Genomic DNA, 20,122 nt, shown 5'->3' on the forward strand with positions numbered 1-20,122 from the left:
AGGAGATAGTAATCCTTTGAGGACCAACTTGCTCTTCCTATCTGCAATAACTAGAATTAAAAGCAGCAAAGACAGTACAATTAGTATCGAGGTGTGCTGCTCCTAGACAATAAATGCACTCCCTGTATGCATCAGAGTTTGGAATTCTGTGCCCACAAGAAGTACATTCTTTAGATCCTGTTGACTTCTCAGCCATTGTTTGCTTTAGAAAGTAGTAAGGACAGAGAGAAAAGATGTTTTTAAGCAACAGGAAAAGCTACTAACAATGGTAAGGGTAGTTACCTTTAAAAGGTAGGAGATAAGTAAAGGAGAAGCGGTACTCACAATAGTATGCAATAAGAAATTACCCAACAAGTTAGAAAAAAGGAAGAAGTAAAAGAAATTACTGAGTGGCAGAAACCCCAAACACTAAACTGATACAAAAGGGAGGATGTAGAAAAAGTTAATTTTACAAAAAGCTTCTGAGAGAGGATCCACATCCATGTGAGGTGGCAGTAATAAGATCTGGGATATCATAGGCTTACTAGGGTATTATGGGTAGAGGAATGACCTTGAGAGTTGGATCTGCACGTCTGTGGAATGTGGTAGAGTCAGATCCAAGGTCAGATCCGTAACCCATATGTTGAGGATGAATGAAAGGGACAACATCAGATGAAGGCAGATTTCTGAATAAGTTTTTGAAAATGTGAATTCAGTAGTAGAAACTCTTACAGAATTTACATATTATTCCCAAAGATCAATAACTGGGCTAGACTAGACAGAAATATTTCACACTGGAATATGTGCATTTAATTGAAAGCTTCACCACATACAATAAATATCGGAGATATGTACCAATAACAAGATAAAAATGCAAGGCATTAGGGAATATATAAATTTATTTAGACTTATAGCTAGCGAGTGGAATAAAATGAAAGTAGAGTTTAAAAACAGGGTAAAAATAAACAAAAAAGAGATATGGTTCCAAAGTATATAAATGCAAGTCTGCCTATGTCTTAGGTGATAATTCAATAAAGGTGTTAAAAAAATGAAGGCTAATGCCAAAGTAATTGCTGAAAAATTGGTATGGCTATTTTTTCAGGTAGATCTATAGAAGCAGATTGAAATGGACAAACAAACACTCCAAGTCCAAAAGTCCTGAGGCACTTGTGTCAAAGCCTTCAAAGAAAACAACTGAGAATATCTGCGTATTATCCCCTAAACAGACTGGTTAGTACAGTGGTTTAATAGAATCTTAAAATCTGTGTTAAGGAAGGTTACGTAGAAAAATTGGAAATAATGGAACAAACCATTACCCTGTTCAATGTTGTCTATTCCAAAGGTATCTAAAGCCTCTACAGGAATTCAACCCCTTTATAGTGTTGTATGGCAGGTGGCCCAGAGGGTTTTTGAATGTAGTGGAAGAGACAGGAGGAACACAAGATATCTTTCAAGAGATTCATGGGGTAGTATGTAGATCTACAGGAAAAACTGAAAACGGTAATGGATACAGTGCAGGAATATGTGGTGAGAGCACACGCATGCCAACTACATGTCTATAACAGAAATGCCTAGAATACGGAGTTTCTGGTGGGTGATCAAATTTAAGTTCCCATTCTACAAGTAAAAGCAAATTCCTAAGTGGACTATTTAAATAATCAAGTGTATAACTGAGGTGAATTATAAAGCAAGGCAAACAGAAAAATAGTAGCAAGCAAATACTACATAAATGTTCTGAAGCCCTTAAACAAGATGGAAGTGAGTGTGGTAAGTACAGAAGCTTAATTCACAGATTGTGAACAACTGAAACAAATGCTATCTATAGCCAACTTTAGCACTGAATGAATACCATCTAAAAACCCCAAAAGCAAGAGATTCAACAGATCTTTCTGATGGACAAGGACAACACTGCACAGAACAATTCCAGTGAAAAGGTCAACTTAATATCCTACTGAGTATCACAAACCAAGAGACAGGTAGTTAAAAAGGAAGTATAGAAAATGCTGAAGTTATGGCTTACTGAAGAATCAATTAGTGGCTTAAAAAGCCTTGTTGTACTAGTCACTCAACCTGATTTTGCAGCAAATGCTATCTATAGCCAACTTAGCACTGAATGAAAACCCTCTAAAAATCCCAAAAGCAATAGATTCAAGAGATCGTTCTGATGGAAAAGGACAACATTGCACAGAACAATTCCAGTGAAAAGGTCAACTTAATATCCTACTGAGTATCACAAACCAAGAGACAGGTAGTTAAAAAGGAAGTACAGAAAGTGCTGAAGTTATGGCTTACTGAAGAATCAATTAGTGGCTTGAAAAGCCTTGTTGTACTAGTCACTCAACCTGATTTTGGAACAACTTCAGAAAGCTAAGCAGAATCTCCATGTCTGACAGCTAACCAATACCCAAGGGGGATGAACTGGAAGAGTGGCTCGGGAAGGCTAGGCTCCTAACTACCCTGGATTTAACAAAATGTTACTGGCAGATTCCTTTAAGGCTAAGGAGAAAATTGCATTTTCTGCATCTCATAGGTTAACAGAATATACTTTCCTAGTCTTTGGTTCGGGGGCGTTCAGATCCTTATTCTGAAGACTAATGGAATTGGTGCTGAAACCTCACCAAACCTATGCTGTTGCCTATCTGTATGACTGATATTCTCTCTTTTCTAAGGTTGTAAGCAGTATTAAATACAATACAGTAGGCCAGGCTCACTGTTGGCACTTAGAAGTGTAAGACAGGAATGACAAGGGTAAAATACCTCAGATATGTAATTATTATCATCATTGTCATCATCGGAAGCAGTAGCAGCAGCAGCCTTTTTCTCATTTTTTTTTCTACATGGGGTCGGGGTGTCATATTAACTTGTTGCCATCTCCCTCGATTCACTGCCACTCTCCTGCCTTCTTCGAAACTCATGCCTGACCTTCACAGATTTTCTCTCACACAATCCATCCACCTCTTTGCTGGATGTCCTTGTTTCTACTTACCTTTTTCCTGTCTGTCCCAAATCTTCTTCACCAGAATGTCTTCTGCTTTTCTGCATGTGTCCCAACCACTGTAATCTGTTGTCTTTGATCCTGGCTACAACTGGAGCTACTTTGGCTTCTGCTCTTTTGTCCTAATTTCTCCATCTGTCCCACAGCATACATCTTACCACCCTTCTCAGACACTTCATTTCCATCACGTCTAGCTTCCTCATCTGCTTTCTCTTTCACTGCCCAGGTTTCTGCACCATACAGCAGTAATGATCACACCACCATCTTGCACACCTTAGTTTTCAACTTCTTTGCCATTCTTCTGTCATAGACTACACCTGAGACTCTAATGCCAGTTGGCTGCAGCCCCTCTGATTCTAGCTTTGACCTTTTCAGTCAGACTTCCCTTCTCCTCAATCACCCCTCTCAGATACATGAAGCTATTAACCTGTTCCAATATCTTCCCTTCTATCTCAATTGTCAGCTTCTTCTGATTTCCCCAATTTCCTGCCATTACCACTGTCTTATCTGTGCTTAGTTTCATCCCATGTGCCTTCAGTTTTGCATTCCATTCCCCCTAGCCTTTGATGAAGTTCTTGCTCAGAGTCTGTCTGTAATGCCACATTGTCTGCACACAGCAAATTCTTTGATCTGTCCCCTCCAACCTGTTTGCTAATTTAGTCTGTGATGCTCCATCACTAGCCCAGTAATCAAAGAGTCTCAATCCTCACCACCGACAATAGTGGGAGATGTACACACTGGGAGGATGACAAGTACATACACAGTAAAGTGCAATTTCCCCTAAGAGCACACAGAGACCACAGTCAGTCTGGGGCTAGTTTCTCCCTCTTTCTCCAGATCCCCAGGAATACTCCCCACTGGCACAGCTATAAGGTTGAGATCTCAGCTGAGTGGCCAAGCCAAGACCTCCAGCACCCTCTCTGTCCAACCAGTGCTTCGTATCCCTGCCCAAGTAGCTCACACACACACCTAGGAAAGGCTGGCACAGGTTTACTAGCTATGCCCCCTTCTGCCCAGACTATAATGTAGTTTTTACTGCCACCAGCCACTAATTACCAGCTATTTTAAGCATCTTAGCAAAGGGTGTCCAATCTTACTGTGTAATGTTACTATTAATCCAAATGGTAGTTTGACTAAGAGCAAGGCTATTAGGAGTGGCCTACACAGTGTCACCAAATAGGTATGCAAGTACTGTTGTTGTTGTTTGTCTTTTCGGCTTTTCCTGCTTAGGGGTCGCCACAGCGGAACTTCGGTCTGCTAATGATTGGCAGTAGATTTTTTATGGTGCCGAGTTGTCAGCCCCACGTCCAACCTTCAGCGAAGGCACGCCCATTCACGCATGTCTTTCAGAGGCCACTCGACCAGATATGCAAGTATTGTAAGAGCTTAAGTATGTCTCACAAATATCAGCCACAATGAAAGGTTTAAATATATGTAATAATAAATAATAATAAAAACAAGAAAATACTCAGTAAAACATCATAGTCACTTCAGAATTCAAAATCACAGGAAATATTTAAAACAACATTACAGAACAGTCTCAGATAAATAAAGAAAACAAGTAAGTTATACTTCACTAGATTCCTAAATGGATCTAAGAGAAATTACCGTGCCCTTGACTTACTTACTCACAGCAAGGCAAGACAAATGTGCGAGTGTGTTTTCCTGCTGATGTTGGCAGGTCAAAGCCAAAATAAAAAATGCCCAGTCTCTCTCTCAGAGAGTTCTAAAATTAATATTTCATATATTATTGCTGGGATACTTGCAGCATGACATCACTTCTTGTTATCTGACTATCCCATGTGAAAACCCCCACTGCAGCTGGTAGCATTTAGCATCTCTCTGGTGGAAGTCTTAAAATAATTTACATTTCTCTACATTTAAAGACAATAAAAAAAGTTCTAGTTCTAGACATTATTTCTCTTGTTGCACTGAAATGGAAAGATAGCATTTCTTTTTATGGCCCAACAATAAAGTACTTCAATCTCAACTATTCTGAAGTTTTGCAAGTTAATATCCTGTGTCTTCTCTGATAAAATATATATGAAAACAGTTATAATAATGCATACACATTTCTGCTCAGTACTAAAATCTCTTCAGCACGTCTGTACAATATGACATGCAGTTCTAATACATTTGTAACACAGGCATATGAATCATGTTGATGTTTACAAATGCCACACTTAGAAAATTGCAGATGGCTGGGCTGGCAGTATCTCCTTCTGTCACACTTCTATATAAATCATATTAATATTCACAAATGACATATAATTATTTACAAAATTTCAGATAGCTGGAATGGCAGTATTTCCTTTTGTGAAATATTCCACCACCAGTATGAGCAGCAGTGGGCTCACAGCTGAACCCTGGTGCACACCCACTCCCACTGGGAACCCCTATGTGAGAGCAAACCTGTTCATTCTTGAATCAGCCTGCACTAATTCTACCAGTGTTTCTGAGACTTGGAACCATCACAGTACTGCCCAAATCAACCTTCTTGATACTGTGTCATATGCTTTCTCCAAGTCTAGGAATGCTCAGTTGGACTCCTTCCTCGTCTCTAACTTCTTCTCAACTCTCTCTCACTGCAAACATCAGGTCAGTTGTGCTGCATCCTGATCTGAATCCGAACTGCTTATCTCCCATCTTGCATTCTACTACTCTACATATACATTTATCAATCACCCTCTCCAGAACTTTCACGCAATGTGACAAGAGTTTGATGGCTCTGGTCTGCCACAGTTGGGGATGTTCCCTTTGTTCTTGTACACTGGCGCAAGTACACCAATTCTCCAGTCATCTGGGATGCACATTTCTCTCCACACTGCTATGAGTACCCTCAGGAGCCATTTCTCCCCTATCTCATCCAGCATCTTTATCACATCTGCTATGACCTCATCTGAATCTGCTGCTTTCCCCGACTTCATTTTCCTTGGTACTATTCTTACTTTCTTAGGGTGGGCTCCTCTTCTTATCTCATTGTAGGCTGTTTTGGGGATAGTACAGCTTCTATGTGGTTTTCTTCATTCAGAAGCTGCTGGAAATACTCCTTTCATCTGCCTTTGATTTCCTGAGGACTGGTGAGTAGGTTGCTGCTGACATCCCTTATGAAGGGTGTCTGCTGACATCCATTAAGAAGGGTGTCTGACTATCTTCATTATCTTTCTGTCTTTGCCTTGCAACCTGATATAGTTTCTTTGTGCCACCTACTAAGTCACTTTCCAGACTTCCTTCCTATCATGGTTGGTCTTTTCTATCTCCCACTTTTTCCTGCACTCCACCTTTCTTTACACAACTTCCTAAACTTCTGCATTCCACCATCAGGTTTCCTTATGTACCTTATTTCCGTACCTTGCTCGGCCACATATCAGTTCTGTAGTCCTCACGCATGCTGTTTTGATGCGCTGCCATTCCTCTTCAACTCCACCCATTTCCTCCTCTTCTTGGGGTGCTAGAACCCTCAGTAATTGATTGAACTGTTGTATTTTCTCTCCAGTCAACTTCCAGGTCTTCAGCCTGGTTTGTGTTGAACTTGGAACCTTCTCTGACCACTGCTTTCAGCTGATTGTGGCAACCAGTGGTTTATACTGTTGGCTGACTGTTTCACTGAGGATAACTTTGCTATCACTGATTCTATCCCAGTGCCTTTTCCTTACCAGGAGGAAGCCTACCTGAGTTGCATGTTGGCCACTCTTGTATGTGATCTTGTGACTATCTCACTTTCTGAACCATGTGCTGGCTATTATCTAGCCATTTACTAGACAGAAGTCTTGAATGGCCTCTCCTTCTTTATTCTTGTTTCCAGATCTATGTGGACCTAGGCAGTCCTCATATCCTGTTCTGTCAGTCCCAATATGTGCAGTCAAGTCACCCATTATCAACACCAATTCCTGTTGTTCTGCTTTATCTAGCAGGTCCTGCAAATGTTATCTGAATTTACTCTTGTCCTCACTATCAGAACCCTGCTGTGGAGAATAGGCTGAGATTATGAATACTGTCCTCTCATTACACTGGAGTTTGACTGCTATGAGTCCGTCACTAAATCTGATGAAACCCCTCACTGCCTTCTGAAGCCTTCCTCTCAACACAATTACCATACCATTTCTAGTCTGTCCTCCTCCTGAGTTGTAGACTCTGGATTGCAAGCCAAGTGGCTTAGCTGCACTGCCCTTCCATCTTATCTTTTGGATACATAGGATGTCCAGCCTCCTCTGTATCATCATGCCATCCACTTTCAAGCTGCATCTTGTCAGTGAACCTACATTAAGTGTAGCAATTCTCAGATCATGTTTGGCAAGTTGATTGGTTTTACATCCAGCTTTCACTCACCACAGCTATCCCAGGTAATCCAGGCTGGGCAACTAGACACCGTCCAGCAATAGCTTGTGGATCCAGGGCTGTTGGACTTTATGCCAGATACACACTGGCCAATAGGGGCATACTCACCCCTACTGCTAGCATGGGTCCCTGGCATAGGTCGGAGTAGGCCGGGTCCACAACCCACTTACCACTGGTTAACTACCCATGCCCATTTTGGTGACATTAGTAAACATGACCAAATCACCTAGAGCCATATTTTATACAATTGAGTGGCGAGCCCTGCCATGGCGTGCAGTCTGTGATCTGTGTTCTCCTATTTTGAGGATATGTAATTAGTAAGGGACTAATCAAGGCACAAAGAGAGAAGGTTGAAGCTATAAAGGAGTGACCTGTCCCAAAAAGACAGTTAAGGTCTTTTTGGGACTTACTGTACATCACTGAAAGTTCAGCCCTCAATTTACCTATACTGTACACCCCTTTAGGAATCTGACCAAGGGGGGATCTGCCTGAGTAAGTCAGGTGGTCATCAGAAGACAAAGAGACTTTTCAGAGGTTTAAACAAAGCTTTTGTGCAGAACTGGTCCTAATATCCCCTGAGTTGTCAAAACCATTCACCATATACACTGGTACCACAGAGGATTGGATGGTGGGCAGTGCTGACTCAAAAGGTGGGTAATGAGGAACATCCAGTTTGTTACCTCAGAGAAAGTCCTGCTGACAAAAGGTACTGATTTATAAAGACTGCAGATTTGCTGTTCACGAACATCCTTTGGACTTTATGTTATTCTGACTTGTGCATTCTGGAGATGAGCTTTTTTCTGAAAGAGACTATGTTTTAAAAGGGTTCATTACAGCATGCAGTTTCAAAGACTGTCAAGCAATGAGAAAGATATTGTACCTTTGTGTACAACTAATCCTCACTAAAGGAAGGAACTGCATATTTTACTGCTATCATCCTGTTTTATTTTTTCCTTTTTGGTTGCATTTTGGAAAAGTCAGCCTTTGTGCTACCTCAATAAAAATACACAGATCTCAAAGAAATTGGGTGCGTTCTCTGTATAAATATTTCACAGATGATAAAAGGCATTTGGAAAAAAATCACGACACGACACACTTTAACCAAATGTACGATTATATACGTTAAAAGCTATGAGAAGTTTTAAGGCACTTATTTTCTTTAACCTCCACAGGATATGAAGAGCATCCAAACTAAGAAATGGGGAAGCATTTAGGTATGCACAATACCGGAAGAAATGGGGAAACTTTAGGTATGCACATTAATGAAAGAGATGGTTAACTGAAATGGGAAGGGATAATGTGGCAAAGGACAAATACACTGAATTAGTTTATGAATTGAGTGAGAAGCTCTCAGGAAAGATAAAGCACAGAAAATCAAATCACAAATTTAAAAACACAGTAATACACCTACCTAATTCCTGAAATACAGAGGAGTACAAATTCTCTGTCTCTTCTTTGGAGAGGTAGACTGGTAACATTGCGCATTCAAGTAAAAAGTGACAGATTGCTGCAAATGCTTCTCTACAGTCTTCTGTTATTTCAAGCTCCAGAAGCACTTGATCAATGCCCCATTCATCTTCACCTTTCATTTTTTTCCCATTAGTTTCACTTATAAATGTGGCGGTCTCCCTTGCCTGTTTAGGTAAACCACGAATTGTAAACAAGTCTGATAGCATCTGCTTAAACTGAGGCACACTAATTTGCTTTCCATCCCATGTTTTCTTTTTGCTTTTCAAGTTTTCAACACCAATGATATCATCAATGCTAAAACCCCTCTTTTCCTCTTTACTTCTGCTCAGAAGTGAACCACTCTCTGTATGGGTCTGTAAATGCATGCCAAATATTCTCCTAGTGGCAAAGTTTGCAAGCATTTCCTGAATGTACTGTACTGTTATCTGCATACTGCCATTGCACTTCCAGATATTACCATTTTCAGGAGAAACTCTTGGTATACCAAAGGTCTGAGAAAGTTCTGGAGAAGATGCACTCAGCCCTATCCCACTATCTTCAGACTTGAGAGGAGGGAATGTAGTTTCTCCATCACCAGTTACATCAGGGTCAGTTTCAGTTGCTGTCTCAATATTGTCCTTCACTGGACTCTAAAAGCAAAAGAAAATATTGCTGAATATGAATTTCTGCAGAATAAGCAAATATTTCCAATGTGCAACAAAACAAAAAAAAAATCATAAAAAATAAACACCAGTACAATGAAATACAGTTCTAAACAGCCTTGATGAAAGAACTCATTTCAGCACGCTGAATGTCAGGGAGCATTCTGTAAGCAATATACATACTTTGTCATCAATGTGCTGTTACATCACAATTCAGCATAACAATCTCAACCATTTAAACTCCCTTCATCAAACTCTGAAACACAAAAAATACAAATGTCTGTGTTTTTGCAGGAGGGTACCCCTGCATCTCTAAATAGGGTCTACATTATATGAATGAAATTTCATAATGCTGAATGCTCTGAAGAGCGGAAATGCCGGACCTCAAACTCCTTATTGTGGGGGGATGCACCCCCACACCCCCCCCAGCTAAATATATATACCAACTACAGTGAGGAAAGGGCAAATATTCTGACCTTCACTGTACTGCGATCCCACAAGAAGTTCTTCGAGGTCTGGCATTTTAGCACTTCAGAGTGTTCGACATTACACTTTCATTCATATAATGTAGACCCTCTAAATATACTAACTCCAAGACTGCACAAACATGTAGAAAAGTACCGGTTTTCATATCCACACTGTCACCTATTCTCAGTACAAAAATACACTTAGGGCTGTGAATATGCTGTTAACATATGTACATCTATGCCCAAACCCAAGACCTAGTGACACAAAACACCATCTGAATCCTAATTTAATCATTTAGTGATAGGACACTCTAAATTGGCCCTAGGTGTGAGTGTGTGCATGTGTGTGCCTTCTGTGGAAGGTTGGGTGCCGGGCTGGCAACTCGACACTATAAAACTCCACTGCTAATCATGAGCGGACAGGTGATCCGCCGTGGCGACCCCTAACCGGGAAAAGCCGTAAGAAGAAGTGAAAATGCTAGGTTCTGATGGATCCACACATTGATGCAATTTCTATGACAAACTGGTAATCTCAATGTCTCCTTTTATAAGTAACGTCAGTAATTATCAGGCAATTATTTCTCATGATCTCATCACAAAAATGAAGAACTATTTAACAGCAGACTTTAGAGAGTGGCAAGTGCAGAAGATATAATGTGCAACTTTCATCCATCTAGATCACAACTGCAAGAAGCACAAACAAAGAAAAGAGGATGTTACCTTTGGAATTTTGCCAGTAACAAAAGATTATACAAAAAAAGGGTTTTACAGCCTAGCCCATGCCAACTTACAGATAATCCAACACTTCCTGCTTGATCTCATGCTCACACACACACACACACACACACACACACACACACACACACACACACACACACACACACACACATTTCATTTTTAACAGGCTAACCTAATGCCTAGCCAGGAGAAGGCTTTCTTAACACCTGAACAAGGATGTCTCATTGCAGACTTGTTTATGTACTGAACCTCATCCTAACGCTTAGATAAAAAGAATCAAAAGTTAGATTACGTCTACTGTTAGCCAGCACTATGGAGTAGAGGGATAAATCCCGGAGTATGGCCCAGATGACCTGGGTTCAATTAGCAGCTCAGGAGCCTGTGGCATTAGCAGAGAGAGAATAGCGTGCCCATCTTACAGTGAAGGATGGAAGGGGGATGTATCTCTGGTGGAGATAGGGAAAACTACTGCAGAATGCTACTGTGGATGTGTGGGGTGGCTTGATGATGTCAGCCCTTTGCAGGAATGAGGAGTGGTTCAGTGCAGATCATCCATTGCATGTCTCATCCTGGAAGGTTGCTGGGCATGTTTATTTCTTGGATCATATACATAATTTCTCCAAACACTCTCCTTTAACCAAATACACTCAACCACTCACTGAAATGATATGGACTGGTAGCTAGGAAGTCTAAGGAACTGGAGCATGGTATATATATATATATATATATATATATATATATATGTTTGGGAATGGGTGGGGCAGAAAAACTGCTGCATTCTGTGAAAGCCTTTTCAGAGTCCCTATTCTTATGAGGAAGTTTCAGGTATGTGTAGTAATTATCACAGTAAAACAATAAAGGGTGGGAACATATGTGGTTCTATAAGAGCACTTTCTTGTACAAAAAAGTATATATATATATATATATATATATATATATATATATATATATATATACATATATATATATATACATATATATATATATATTTTTTTTCCCCTCTCTGTACATTTTTTTTTTCCTTAAATTTGATTAATTCTGCTGTATTGACGGTAGAATGATAAGGATGAAAATCATTTCCAAATATGGAACATCTCAAGAAGAACTTTGACAGAGGATTAGAATCGGATATTGAACAAAGGTTTGTCTTTTGTACCTGCCCAGTCAGCAGACTTATGTGATAAACTGATAAACGAAAACAACAAACAAACTAAATCCAATAAATGCCAATGCACCATGTCTCTTCAGCTAAAAACCACAAACTTGAATGGTAAAAAAATAGATACTTTAATGACAAAACAAACAATGTCAGCGCTTTCATTTAAATCTCTATTAAACTTCCTCAGACATTTAAAATGTGTTACATCATTTCCTTTTATATCGCCATTTTGTTTCCCATTGGACTCTCATTAACATAAATTAGCATATACATAAATACTACCATTAGAGTCTATCTAAATACATATTATCAACACAATATCTGGATTTGCTCACAAAAAATATATACATTTTAAAAATACTAAATTGGCATTTAAAATATTTAAAACTTTTAAAACTTAAAATTGTTTAAAATGTCATAAAATTATTTTTTACATATAGAAAATGTGAAAAATGTAAGAAATGTAAGAATTGAAATAATGTTGTATCAAGATGATATTAAACAAGAAAAATGTAAATATTTACAAATAAATAACCATTATAATAACATGTAAAAAACTGAACATTTATAAATAGCACATAAATAACTTAACATGCATGCCATTAAACCATTTTCTTTCTTTGTAATGCTTTTCATTTTAATACAGGTGCTATAGAAGTGCGTTCATTAATTCCTGGCCACTTATTGTAAAAAGCAGATATACTTGCAATTCAAAAGCAGTGGTCTATTTAGCTGTATGTAATTCTTGTCCAATATTTTATATTGGAAAAACCGAGCGGTGTCTCACTCAAAGAATATATGAACATGAATATGCCATAAAGAAAATTAATCTAAATAATGCTTTGGCTAAACATGTCACTGAGTTTACTAGCCATCAAGTTCTTTTTATGGCTATAGACCACGTAAGTATAATGGAAAAGTTACCATGGGGGGCACATCTAGAACTCAAAGAACTAAAATGGCAAATTAGAGTTCAAGCCGATAAGTGGCCAGGAATTAATGAACACACTTCTATAGCACCTGTATTAAAATTAAAAGCATTACAAAGAAAGAAAATTGTTTAATGGCATGCATTTTAAGTTATGTACGTGCTATTTATAAATGTTCAGTTTTTTACATGTTATTATAATGGTTATTTATTTGTAAATATTTACATTTTTCTTGTTTAAAATCATCTTGATGCAACATTATTTCAGTTCTTACATTTCTTACATTTTTATTTTATATATGTAAAAAAGAATGTCATGACATTTGAAACAATTTTAAGTTTTAAATGCCAATTCAGTATTTTAAAACTGTATATTGCTGCAGTATTTCAAGTTTTTTTTTTTTGTGAGCAAATCCATTACCATGATAATATGTATTTAGATAGACTCTAATGGTAGTATTAATGTATATGCTAATTTATGTTAATGAGAGTCCAATGGGAAACAAAGTGGCAATATAAAAGGAAATGATGTAACACATTTTAAATGTCTGAGGAAGTTTAACGGAGATTTAAACGAAAGCGCTAACATTGTTTGTTTTGTCATTAAAGTATATTTTTTTACCATTCAAGTTTGTGGTTTATAGCTGAAGAGATGTGGTGCATTGGCATTTATTAGACTTGTCTGATACACTAACCGAACTCAGACTATTTGCCAGAAACATTTGTTTAAAATTGCTATTTAGTGATACAGATGTAAACAGTAATAATGATTCATTGTTTTTTGGATATAAGAAGCCTAGCACATTTATACAACAGTGTCACCCTACAATAGATACAGTTGTTAGGATGTGTGAAAATGATATATATAGCTTGCTTAATAATGAAAGAAGAAGAAAGGGTTTTGTCAACTTAACTAGAGTGGAACAATATGCTCTGAAGTGTCTGCAAAATGATAATACAATACCCATCAGACCAGCAGACAAAAGTGGACAGTTAGTTGTTAAAGAAAGGGAATTTTATGTGGACAGTATAAATAATATGCTTCAAGACCATAATACAATTAGACTTATAGATCTGAACACTATTTGTAGAATAAGTGATAACATCTACAGATCACTTAAGGACTGTTTGGACAACTCTTTATTAACGAATGATTTATATATGTATTTTTAGTGGAACATCCTAGAATACCTGTGTTGAATGGTTTTCCTAAGATACACAAAGATGCAATGATCCCTCCCTTTAGACCCACTGTGGCAGGGAATGGATGGCTCACTGAGCCAGTTTCCATATATCTTTACAAACAGTTTAAACCTATTTTATCTACATGCAAATCAATGTTAATCGACACTAAACACTTTCTACATGATTTGTTTAAATTTGTAAATGAGAACAATGGCAGAGATTTAGGATGTTTTATCACTATGGATGTGAAATCCTTGTTTACCAGCATACCTAATGATGAAGGTATATAGATGGTTAGAGATGTTTTAATAAGTAGAAATGTATATGATAGTAAACACGTAGACTTCTTATGTTTATTAACAATGTTTTTACTTTTAATGAATTATATTATTTGCAAACATCTGGTGTAGCTATGGGCACTTTGTGTGCTAACAGCTACGCCAATATGGTTATGTCTAGATGGGAGGAAAGCGTCATGTATGCTTCGGAATACTATTCGTCACACATACCCTTCTACAGACGGTTTGTGGGCGATCTTTTTTTATTATGGAGAGGTGATTTATTACAGTTGCATCAGTTTATCAATATGCTGAACACTAGTACTAATGTTTTTGAATTTTCATATAAACACTCAGATGTTTCCATCGAATCTTTAGATGTTTTATTGGTTAAGAGAGACAATAACACTATAGACACTAAATTATATAGGAAGGAATGCTATCGGCCTACATATGTACATTGAAACAGCATGCATCCTGGTCACGTGTTCTGCAATATACTGAAAGGGCAAAGTATACGTATTAGTCGATTACACAATGATGATATGGATTTTGAAAGAGGATTAGAGCAGTTAAACTCTGACTTTAGGTTGAGAGGTTACCATACAGATGAGGTGAATAGAATGCAAGAAATGGTTAGAAGAGAGAGATTAACTATGGCCAAACCATATTATTCTGAACATAATAATATGCCTCATGATGTCAATAGGAAGAGAAGTAATACTCCATTTTTTAGTCTCACATCTTCTAGTGATGAGAGAAATATAAGAGAGATAATATCCAAACACTGGACCATTCTGGGGACCAACAAAGATATATTCTCTGTTGTGGGTAATAGACCCAGATTTGGATATAGAAATAAGAAATCCATACGTCATAGGTTATGCTATCCGCAACTTGCTAATGTGGAATCAATTAATATTACTGACCAACACACCACTAGATGTGATAAATGCTCATATTGCAATTTTATAGATGCGTCCCATACATTTATACATCCAATCAGTAATAAATCATTTACACACTTCCCAAAAGCAAACTGTAATATTAGAAATTTGGTATACTAAGCACACGGTACACTATGCCTGAGTTTCTACGTTGGTAAAACCAACAGAAGCTTGAGGGAAAGGATACGTGACCAGATGTATTGTGCACCAAAAGGCATGACATATAGTGCGATAGCCAAACATATACAGATTTCTGGTAATACACACACATTCAAATTTTTAGTGTTGGAAGTTTTAAAATGTAGTCCAAAAGTGAGGAGTGCACCAGGCTGCAAATAAATCTCACCAAATCTTCCACAGACTGTCCTTTATTAAGACAAACAGGTATAAAGATAGACAGGTAAGCGCTTTCGCGTTGGTGTAACGCTTCTTCAGACCTTTAAAGATGTATGAATAATGCATCCCTTTATATACCATAGTACATTGCACCTTAATTGATTAAAGACCACAAGGTGTAATTGATGTAGTTAATGATGCTTACAAATTCAAACAAGTCTGAGTATAAATGTCTTACTAAATTCTACAAAGCTTATGAAAGCACATATAGTAAACTTGTGAAAACACACATAAATAGACTCATGAGTTAAAACACATATGTTAAAACATATATTAAAACATATATTAAAAACATGTATATTGAATACATAATATAAATGTGTAGAATTCAGTGGTTCAAGGGTCTACTGGCTAGAAAGGGTTTGAGGGATATCTTATCATTGAGCCCATAAAAATGGGCTTGTAGCCTAAGAATCCATTTGTTCTCTATCCCTTCTGTGTGGCTTTTAATGTTACCTAGCCTATTAGTTCTTGTTAAAGTCTCAAGGACCATGAATTTAAAACAATGTGAAGATCCTTTATCTAAAACATGTCGTGCTAGGGCATTTGTTGTATTCTGTTTATCAATTGCATAGATGTGTTCTCTTATTCGCTCACGTAATGTCCTATTGGTTTTACCAACATAAAAAGTGTACATTGTTGGCATTGAGCGAGGTATATAACATCTCTAGTTTTACAACATGCATATCCCTTGAACGAATATTCACGTCCTGTGTGTGGATGTATGAATTTATCAGTTGCAGCTATATATTTGCATTGCTTACAACTTAAACATGCAAAGGTTCCTGTCTTATGTGGAAAAGTATTGACCTTGTTAAGATTTTCATAACATAGTCTCCTATCTAGGGACTTCATGTTTCTATAAGATATTGTTGGTCTAGTATCAACTAAGTCTTTTATTTTCTCATCCATCAAGAGTAATTTCCAATTGTCTCCTATAACCTGCCTTATTTGATTATTGATATTAGTATAAGGAATAATCAGTCTGTTTACTGCTGGGGGATTGGTTTTAATGTTCAACCCATCATTATCATCTACTCTCCTTAAAAATGGAGTGCCCTTACCTACTCTGTGAATATCCCCATGAATTAGTGCTTCATGTACTTCTGTCTCATTATAGCCCCTTTCTAAAAAATTCTTTTTAAGTATAGTCTTCTGTTTATTAAAGGTAGACTCTTGAGTGGTTAATCTAGAGGCCCGTAACATTTGATTCTTGGGAATGTTTTTGTGTATATGTTTGGGATGCATGCTGCTGCGGTGCAGTAAGTTGTTTTTCCAACATGTCTTCCTAAATAACTCAGTGTCTATGCCATGGGTTCCCTTAGTTAGCTTAACATCCAAAAATACAATCTCCAAAACAGAGTAGCTGCATTCAAAATTCAGAAAATCAGTAGTGGCATTCAAGTATCTAACAAAGTCTGTTAGTAATGTAACTGATCCCCCCCATACAATACACACATCATCAACAAATCTACTATAATGTTTTAAGTGTTGACAGTATAAAGCATGATTAAATACATAAGTGTCTTCCCATTGTGCCAACACCAAATTGGCATAGGTGTTGGCACAAGGGGTCCCCATGGCTACCCCCTTGGTTTGCAAAAAATACTTATTGTCATAGAGCAGAACATTGTTCTCAAGAACTAATTCTAGGAGGCTCATCCATTTCATAACATCTGTATTGGCTATGTCATGTGCCAAAAGGAACTGACGCACATATTCAATACCAACATCATTTGGTATTGATGTAAATAATGATGTCACATCAAGTGTTACAAGAATGTCATCACTTGAAAGCAACTGTAATCTGTTTAAGTCAGATAATTTCTCTAAAAACTGTTGCGTGTCCCTTAAAATATAATTAGTGTTGGTCACAATCGGTTTGAACATCTTGTCCAAATAGATGGAAAGTGGTTCTGTGAGCCATCCTTTGCTAGATACAATGGGTCTCAAAGGGGGATTATCTCTGTTTTTATGCACTTTAGGGAGACCCCTAAAAGTAGGAACCAAAGGATTCTCTACCGTAAAATAAACATAGAGTTCCTTGTCTATAGTTTTACATAATAACATATCGTATAACGTACTATGTACTTCCCTAATTAAATTATTGAGTGCATTCCAGTCAAGGGGAGTGTATGTATCTTTGTCCATCAACATTTCTTGCATTTTATTGGTGTATATGTTCTTATCCATAATGACAATGGCGCCCCCTTTATCAGCCTTGCGTATAATGATGTCATTGTTACTCTGTAAACTAACAATAGCTTCCCTCTCATGCAACGTCAGATTGTGAAACTCCGGTTTCAATTTATTATTATTATACAAAGTAAATAAATCACTTTCGCATGCCTTCTCAAAGGCTTCCAAGAGGGGATGAGGCTGTGGTATAAAAACAGACGGTTTCTTAAAATTAAAATTATTGGATGCTGTAGAATCAACATTCAAATCATTATGTCCATACATTAACTTCAACCCTAAATTTCTGGTGAACAATTTAATGTCCACCAGTATGATTAATTCATACATCCACACACAGGACGTGAATATTCGTTCAAGGGATATGCATGTTGTAAAACTAGAGATGTTATATACCTCGCTCAATGCCAACAATGTACACTTTTTTATGTTGGTAAAACCAATAGGACATTACGTGAGCGAATAAGAGAACACATCTATGCAATTGATAAACAGAATACAACAAATGCCCTAGCACGACATGTTTTAGATAAAGGATCTTCACATTGTTTTAAATTCATGGTCCTTGAGACTTTAACAAGAACTAATAGGCTAGGTAACATTAAAAGCCACACAGAAGGGATAGAGAACAAATGGATTCTTAGGCTACAAGCCCATTTTTATGGGCTCAATGATCAGATATCCCTCAAACCCTTTCTAGCCAGTAGACCCTTGAACCACTGAATTCTACACATTTATATTATGTATTCAATATACATGTTTTTAATATATGTTTTAATATATGTTTTAACATATGTGTTTTAACTCATGAGTCTATTTATGTGTGTTTTCACAAGTTTACTATATGTGCTTTCATAAGCTTTGTAGAATTTAGTAAGACATTTATACTCAGACTTGTTTGAATTTGTAAGCATCATTAACTACATCAATTACACCTTGTGGTCTTTAATCAATTAAGGTGCAATGTACTATGGTATATAAAGGGATGCATTATTCATACATCTTTAAAGGTCTGAAGAAGCGTTACACCAACGCGAAAGCGCTTACCTGTCTATCTTTATACCTGTTTGTCTTAATAAAGGACAGTCTGTGGAAGATTTGGTGAGATTTATTTGCAGCCTGGTGCACTCCTCACTTTTGGACTACATTTTGATATTTTTTCGTTTTGAGGGTGCTTTGCTTGTCAGGTAACTTTGTTTTTACCTGTTGGAAGTTTTAGATGTAGATGCTAGAATGGACGACTTGATAAATAAAACCTATCAAGCCTATCAAGCAAACCTATCAAGCAAAAAACCCCAAACAATTCTGGAACTCTATTAACTCTCTTCTAAAGCCTGGTACAACAAAGAACCCTTGCCCTGATACCAGCAAATCTGACCAAGAAATTGTCAATCTATTCAACTCCTTCTTTACCTCTTCTATTGCTGAACTAACCAAAACCTTCCCCAACAAAATCCCCCCACGCCCCCTTCCCAAGTCTCCACATCTTCTCCTCCCTCTTCCTCTATCTTTGAACTCAAACCCGTAACCACCCACTTTATAAAAAAACTTCTCTCAAAACTGAAACCTTGCACCAATGCACCTGACAACATCCCCTCCTCCTTCTTAAAAATTGTCTCCGACAGTATTGCTCTCCCTATTAGCATCTTGATAAATAGATCTCTTCTTGAGTCTTATGTACCCAAACTATGGTGCTCTGCTTTCACTCTCCCACTCCACAAAGGTGGCAAGAATTGTAATTTCTCCAGCTTCCTCACCATAGCCATCCTCTCTCCTATCTCAATAATTCTTGAAAAATGCATCCACCTGCAGCTCATGCCATTCCTAATCAAACACCAGCTACTCTCTCCCACCCAACACAGATTCCAACCTGGGCATAACACTAACACAGTCCTTCTCTCCTTCTTACACTCTGTCAACTCAGTTCGAGACTCTGGTAACTTAGTTTCATCTATTCTCTTAGATCTATCTAAAGCTTTTGATACTGTCTCCCACTCCCATCTACTAAACCATCTATCTAACCTCAACATCTCCCCAGAAACTCTATCCTGGTTTTCTAGCTATCTTTCTGACAGGTCCCAAGCAGTGAAATGGGGCCAAGCCTCCTCCACCTTCCTTCCTACACCCACAGGAGTTCCCAAAGGCTCTATACTTGGCCCTCTCCTATTTAACATCTTCATAAATGATTTCCACAAAGCTATTCCCAATACCAATATTGTCCAATACGCAGATGACTCTACTTTGATCCAGCTTTAGAGAACTCCAATCTCTAACTCAAACCGCTTTCAAACCACAGAAAAATGGATGCATGAAAATCACCTCTCACTTGATGCTAACAAAACTAAGATTCTTCTTTTCACCCACTCAAAATCCAACACCGCCGAAAAAAATTAATTTCAAATTTC

The 20,122-nt window shown here is 37.7% G+C and overlaps 1 protein-coding gene across 1 annotated transcript in view; it reads right to left on the reverse strand.

Moving 5' to 3' along the window:
- Positions 1–20,122, reverse strand: part of DOP1B (DOP1 leucine zipper like protein B) — a 2,336,114-nt gene that overhangs the window by 1,228,470 nt on the left and 1,087,522 nt on the right. The window contains exon 14 of the mRNA XM_044071549.1: positions 8,724–9,411. Within this exon, the coding sequence (XP_043927484.1) occupies positions 8,724–9,411 (688 nt within the window). The remainder of the gene's footprint in view (positions 1–8,723; positions 9,412–20,122) is intronic.

This window comes from Protopterus annectens, chromosome 5.part0, assembly GCF_019279795.1.
Source record: "Protopterus annectens isolate FY-2018-M chromosome 5.part0, PAN1.0, whole genome shotgun sequence".
Lineage (NCBI taxonomy): Eukaryota > Metazoa > Chordata > Ceratodontiformes > Protopteridae > Protopterus > Protopterus annectens.